Source organism: Sapajus apella, unplaced genomic scaffold (genome assembly GCF_009761245.1).
Source record: "Sapajus apella isolate SASKATOON/1434 unplaced genomic scaffold, GSC_monkey_1.0 scaffold71, whole genome shotgun sequence".
In the NCBI taxonomy this organism is placed as follows: domain Eukaryota; kingdom Metazoa; phylum Chordata; class Mammalia; order Primates; family Cebidae; genus Sapajus; species Sapajus apella.
The window spans coordinates 7,567,374-7,574,327 of NW_022437011.1; the positions used below are offsets into that span (position 1 = coordinate 7,567,374).

General features: G+C 41.2%; 1 protein-coding gene across 1 annotated transcript; it reads right to left on the reverse strand.

Moving 5' to 3' along the window:
- Positions 1–3,659: 3,659 nt before the first annotated feature.
- HNRNPA0 (heterogeneous nuclear ribonucleoprotein A0) lies at positions 3,660–6,660 on the reverse strand. Its single transcript, XM_032250514.1, has one exon. It carries the CDS (start codon positions 6,312–6,314, stop codon positions 5,400–5,402), a length of 915 nt encoding a protein of 304 aa, XP_032106405.1. The 5' UTR covers positions 6,315–6,660; the 3' UTR covers positions 3,660–5,399.
- Between the last annotated feature and the right edge of the window lie 294 nt (positions 6,661–6,954).

Sequence of the window (6,954 nt, forward strand, 5' to 3'; positions counted from 1 at the left end):
CACCACACCTTGACACATAGTTTTTAATTAAGTCTTTCTCATTAAAAAGAAAAGTCTGCAAAACTTTTTGTGGGGAAATAACAAAGTAAAATTAAAATGTTAAGACCGTAGAATATCCAACAATTCCTTGTAGGACTCCAGCAGGTTTCCTAGAGAACTATCTGGACACCAGTGTAATGAACAGCTTCAGCTAGGCTGCTGTACCTTTTCTTTTTCCTCTTGAATATGTTGTAAATGTCAATGCAAACCCTGCAGCAGGAGTCTTAAATTATAAGCAAAAAACTGGAAACTTGCTGACCAATAAATGACACGTCTATACTGTATTATACGACAGAGGTATATACACAGGTAGACAAAGATGTGTTTGATGTTAAAATACATATTTATGCATATGTATGTAAACATATTAAGTGATCCATTTTGTTCTAAAAAAAAGAATGTTTTTATGTATCCATGCAAGTAAAGTTTAGAAGATGACAACGTATTAAACATAGGTTACCTCTGAGCACTGAGTAAAGACAGGAGGAGCAACTTTTTTTTACAACTTTTAAAATTAAGCTAACAGATCCCTATTTCTTTTTGACTGTAGCTACATAACCTTACTTAAGTTATAAGCCTGTAGCTAACATGCAAAATGGAGGTAAAAGAATCTCTTCATAGAATTATTGAACACTAAAATAAATTTAAAATGATGCATATATTCATAGCACACAGCACATAGCAAACATTGAATGGTAGCTTTCTTATTATTTCTTCAGACAGTAATGAAATTTCTTAAGTGATAAATGTGGACATCATATGGAAAAAAACTGGCAAACAGTCTTGCAGTTAAAACTACTGGAGAAAGCAAAAAGCAGTAGCAACCTAACGGTCTTCCTAGGCTATTAACAATGTTTTATCACATATAAGCTAATTGAAATTTTCAGTAAAATGTTTTGGTTGAATTTACCCAAAGGCTTTTAAAAAGCCACAAATAGGTACATACTTTTCTGTGTATAAACTGAGAATTGAAAAATACTCGTATCAGAAAACTGTTGCACTTTCATTATTCCAGTACATTTAGCTGAGTAGCCAGCTCATCAGCTAATAAGTATTTGACAAGCACAAACATATCTACAAGCATAATCACCATTCATCACATCGTTATTCATAACAGCAAGAAATGGGAGAAACTTCATGTCCCTCAACAAAGGAATGTTTTAAGTTACAGTATTAGCTTTATTATGGAACATTATACGGGCATTTATAAGAATGAAATAGGTCTACTTGTCTTGGTATGTGAGAATGTTCATGATCTAAACTACAAAATGATATAATTCTATTTTTAAAAATTAATGTAGGTACATGCAAAAGATGTAGCTGAATATATACCTATTAACAGTGATTATGTGAGATGGGTTTTGTTCATATTAAGTTTTACTTACTTTTTGTTTAGTATGGTCTTATAAAGTTATTATTTTAATTCTAAGTATTTTTTAAAATATATCAGCCCCAAGAAAAATCAGGTTTTCTGTATTTTGTACTGCCCAGTAATATTGCTATTTTCTGTGGCTTAAAGTATAATCCAAAAAAAGTATAATACAAATGTTATATAATATTGCAAGTTTTAAAGTAACATAGTAGAAATTACATGTTTCTTAAGCTTCATTTACTCATTAAAGGAACTTTTTATTGGAAAAAAAATTTTCCATGTGTTTTCACTTGTAATAGAAAGGAAACATGTAATAGAAAGTATAAGACAAAAACAAATCAAAGTAACCTGCAATAAAATGCTTAAGGAAAAAGTGTTGTCCTACCCTTGGTTAGAGGCAATCTTAGTTGCTGTGTTTCAAAAGGCCAAAATAAGGTTAAGAGGAGGAAAAGTGTCCCAACGATCACTCTAAAGATGATTGAATAAGCTGGTTAAATGGAGAAAGACACTTACCCTAAGTGCAAGTACTGTCTTTTGGGGTAAAATCCGTACAGTCTAGATGTAGTTCTGCTCAAAATCCAACATCCAAATGCCTATTTGCAATCAGCAGACACAGGCATACAAAATTTAACCTAAAATGCAAATTCCCAAAACTTAAGCACTTTTAAAAGGTAAACTAAATAAGCCTACAAATCAAATAGCTGATACTGTCACATCTGGTCTTGAAGAAAAGTCATAAATGCAAAATTATCAAGTATCCATCCGCAATCTTTCAGGTTTACTTAAAACAAAAATTATGAAAATTATATTTGAATATGAAATGTTTCCAATCACTTAACAATGGATAAATGGGTACAATCGGTATAGTCATTCTGATTTGATAGTTATCCCTTAACCATTTGCAAGTTTTTTTTTTTTTTTTTTTTTTTTGGATACGGTATATCAGTACCAGTGAGAATTTTTTAAATGACCTGAAACACTACAGGTATTCCAAATCAAAAAATCCAAAAGGCTTCAAAATCTGAAACTTGACATTCGACGGAAATGCTCATTAGAGCATTTTGGGCTTTACATTTTTGGATGAGAGCTGCTCAAATGGTAAGTATAATGCAAATATTCAAAAACTGAAAAAAATCCCAAACTCAAAACACTTCTGGGCCTAAGAATTTCAGATAAGGGATACTCAACCTGTATCATTTTTAACAACCTTTCAAACCACTTTCAACTAATGACTACTGAATTTACACTTTACAGAATGTAACTGCAAAATATCTTCACATTAAGAAAGATGAAAAATAGAAAGTTCACTTTTATTTTGCTAATCCATCAAATTACATTCAACCATGGCACGAAAATTATATTCAACACTTACTAGGTTCTGTACCACCTGCTCCCATGATCTCATCTCTTAAATCTGAATAATGTTCAGATAACCTTCAGAGGTGGAAGGAGTCAAAACATACAAGCAGTTGTTCCTCCTCCCCAAGTCCCACATGCCAAAAATGTTTGCATATAAACTGACAAGAGGAACCCAGAAGTGACAAAATACCACTATGCTTTTGTCTTCACTACAGTTTATAGCAATTTTAAGGGTAGACACATGACAATAAAGTGTTAATATACCATGAACAGAACAGGTTGCTTTCCTAATAAACAGAAAATCCTTTTACATAATTTGCAAACTTTAGAAGCCCCTATGTTGGGAATATAGAATGACAATAACCTTATCAAACTGAAAACCCTGACAAAGGTGAACTAGAACTATTCCAACTGACCCATATCTTCCCACCAAAACTGAGTAAAAAAGTCAAGCAGAGTAGTATTTAACAATTTTAACAAAAAATTTCAGAGAATCATTTTCTGTATCCTAGAGGCCACTGTACAGCCACCAAAAAGCTGGACCAAATTACCAAATGAAGTAGTCCATATGTAGTATGATGTATATCACTAGAATTAAAAAATAAGACAGAAATTTATGGAAACTGTAGAACTATTTGAGAGCAACGGATTTGACGTGTTAATCACTTCAATGTGCAAAAACATCCACCCCATTTGACCTAGAACACTATTTGTACCAAGCGTCTGCTATCCTTTGCCAAAGTGACTACTGAGCAACCACAACCTGGCCTAATAATCTTAACCTTTCTCCATACCTGTTTAGAAGTAGAGGCCTGGCAATCAGGAAAGAAAAAAAAACTGGCAAGAACTAGACCTTAGGAATCGAATAGTAGCAAGTTAAAAAAAAAGGTTCAGTATTAAAATATTCTTTTATTTTAAAGCCCAATAATTTTTCAGAAAGCTTCCTGGTATACCTTTGAGCCTTCAACGTAAGTCAAATATTTACGTTAAATAACATCAAGTTAAGCATTATTAAACGTACTCTGAACCCACCCACCAGGTTATACATACTCTCACTCATTCATGTAAAGAATTGAATTCTTTATTTGTGATATCCATAAACGTTGCTATTCTATATTTCTATCCAGAAAGGCAATTTTCTCCTATTATCAGTTTTGTTCTTCTCTTATAAACAACAACTTGAATGCTATTGCATGAAAGGACTACAAATATACATTTGTTAACCAAGCAGAATACAGATATTTTGCTTTACAACTTGCACCTAAAATACCAGTATTATGTAGCTGGTTCATTAGTTGTCATAGCAATTTAGGGCTATTGCCCAAGCTATGCATAGCAGTTTACATTTTCAAACCTCATATAGAAAGGGCAATTGTGATATGAACTGGCAACTACATTCCTGTGAAGCCCATCTCAGTTACAAGCAAACGTGTAACTTCCAATCTACAAAGAATTCTGATGGCAAAACTTCTAAATCTGATACAATTGTCCTAAGCAAATTTTTAAACAAATTATTTCGCAGCTACTCTGCCATTCTGCCAGTAGATGGTGCTACAAAGATTGGGAAAAGGATTTCCATGAGGACAACAGTTCAGATATAGGGGAAAAAAACGTTTAGACCTGCTCTGAAAGTACAAAACCGCATTTGAGGGTAAAATATAACCCTTACTTTAAACCATTCATTACAGACAGACCAATAAGAGGGATGAAACTAGGCCATCTGAAAAATTTTAAACAGTTTATATGAATGACATGCTTAACACAAACTATATAGAACCACACAGTACACAGTTTGAAGTAAATTGTCATAGAAATGACCGATCATGACAAGATGATAAGCAAATCGCTTAGTACAAGAGATGGATGCATAGAAACTTAAAAGAGTTTAAAAAGCCACATCCACCACTTCAGAAGTCTTGCCTGTAAGGGATATAATTCAACACGCAACTAGCAGGGCAACAAGAGAGGGGAAAAAAACCCACAGGACCTCTTAAAAGTTTCTCTAAGAACACATCAAGAATAAAGAATTAACACATAAAATCTTAAACAAATATCCCTTAAAAACGATATGGAATGGATCCTAGAAAAAAAATGTTAGACATGTACGGTCAAACACAATGATTTATTAAAAATAAAACGTAAAAATGATTTTTGTACATATGCTTCCAAATTTCAGGCATGGGATCCAAGTAGATTTCATAGAAAACGCCGTAGCCAGGTATCAAGTCCTTACAACAAAGTAAACTACCCCCCCCCCCACCCCCCCCCCCGGTTTTCTACAGAAACAGCAAGTTCACCCCCCCCCCCCCCCCCAAAAACAAAAATTAAAACAAGACATTTTGCTAGTATAAAAACGACCAAGGTCCAAGTAATAATAAAAAAATAGAGTCCATCAATGACTGTAACACAAAAATGTGTATGTGGGGCCAAGTCCATCTTCAGAGGGAGAGACGAGAGAGGTGGCAGGCAAATAGAGGAACACCCCCAAAGGTAAGAAGCCTTAGAAGTGGCTCCCCTAAGGGCAAAACAGGGAAGGCGCTGTGAGGGGCTGGGGCTTAGGAGTTGACCCCACTTGGGTTGTCAGAAAGAACTACCCCAACAGCCACTCCCAGGCATTTTAAATTTTCTTTTAGAAGGAGCTGCCTCCGTAGCCACCCCCACCGCCATAGCCGCCTCTGTAAGGTCCACTATTACTGCGACCGCCCCAGCTGCTGCCTCCGCCGCCGCCGCCGCCACTCTTCATGGGCCCATACGAGGACTGGTGCTGGCTGTAGCTGCCGAAGCCGCCGAAGCCGTTACCGTAGTCGCTCCCACCGTAGGACGAACCGCCGCCGCCGCCGCCTCCGTAGGCATTGTAGCCGCCGCCGCCGCCGCCGTAACCACCGTAGCTGTTGTAACCGCCGCCGCCGCCCTTGGAAAGGCCGTTCTGGTCTCGACCACCGGCGCGCCCCCGGCCGCCTCGGCCGCCCCGGGAGGATCGGGAGCCGCCTCCACCCCCACCGAAGTGGATATCCTCCTTGGGGACCGCCTTCTTCACCTCCACGCGATGGCCCTGAATCGGATGGAACTTGACCACCGCGGCCTTGTCTGCCGCGTCGTGATTCTGAAAATACACGAAGCCGAATCCGCGCTTCTTGCCGGACAGCTTGTCGGCAATAATCTCGGCCTTTTCCACGGTGCCGAACTGCGAGAAGTGCTCGATCAGGTCGCCCTCGGCCACGTCTCCCTTAAGGCCCCCGACAAAGAGCTTCTTAACCTTGGCGTGGGCACCGGGCCGCGCGGAATCCTCCCGGGACACCGCCCGCTTCAGCTCCACAGTGTTGCCGTCCACGGCATGGGGCGAGGCGGCCATGGCGGCGTCGGCCTCCTCCACATTGGAGTAGGTCACGAAGCCAAAGCAACGGGAGCGCTTGGTCTGGGGGTTCACCACCACCACGCAGTCCGTCAGAGTCCCGAAGGCCTCAAAGTGGCCGCGCAGGCCCGACTCACTCGTCTGCACATTGAGGCCGCCGATGAACAGCTTACACAACTGGGAATTCTCCATCTCCACGGCCCGGGCCTTGCCCCCGCCCTGCGAGCTCCGAGGTTTCGCCGTCGCCGCCGTTATCGTGGGTTAAGGCCTCTACACAGCTTGGGCCCAGCCGTTGCTGGAGCCACTCCCGCCGGTCACCGACGGGGAAGGGAAAAAGGGAAGGGGAGGGAAGGAAGGAAGGAAGAGAGGAAGGGGGAGGGAAGGGGAGAGGTGCCGGCTAAAGGGCGAGCCGAGGAGACTGGAACACAACCAAGGCCACCGCTACCGCCGCCGCCACCTCCGCTCTCCTATCTGGGCACCACACAAAGAGGCCGCTGAACGCGCGCGCACCCTCCCCGAGGCGTGCGTCACCACCGACGTACGGCAGCCGAGGGCTGCCCGCCAATCCCCGCCTCGCTCTCATTAATCCCGCCTACCGCGCCGCAGCGCCGCTCTAGATCACGGACTCCCCGCCCTCCGCGGTCTATTCAAGCCCGCGGCCTGTTCTGCTGCCGTGTCCCTTCTTGCCACCCCGCTTTCATTCCTAGTTGCCCCTCTGTCCCTTGACATGGGTTCCTCCCTGCCCTCCGCGCAACGCCGCGATTCATTTCCTCCCAGCACCGCGGCTGTTCCCAATGTTTCTCCCCCTCCCCTTTCCTCAACCCCTCGCCCA

Bases quoted from the DNA above. Each gene is read 5' to 3' on its own strand.
- HNRNPA0 (XM_032250514.1), bottom strand. From the start codon at position 6,314: ATGGAGAATTCCCAGTTGTGTAAGCTGTTCATCGGCGGCCTCAATGTG.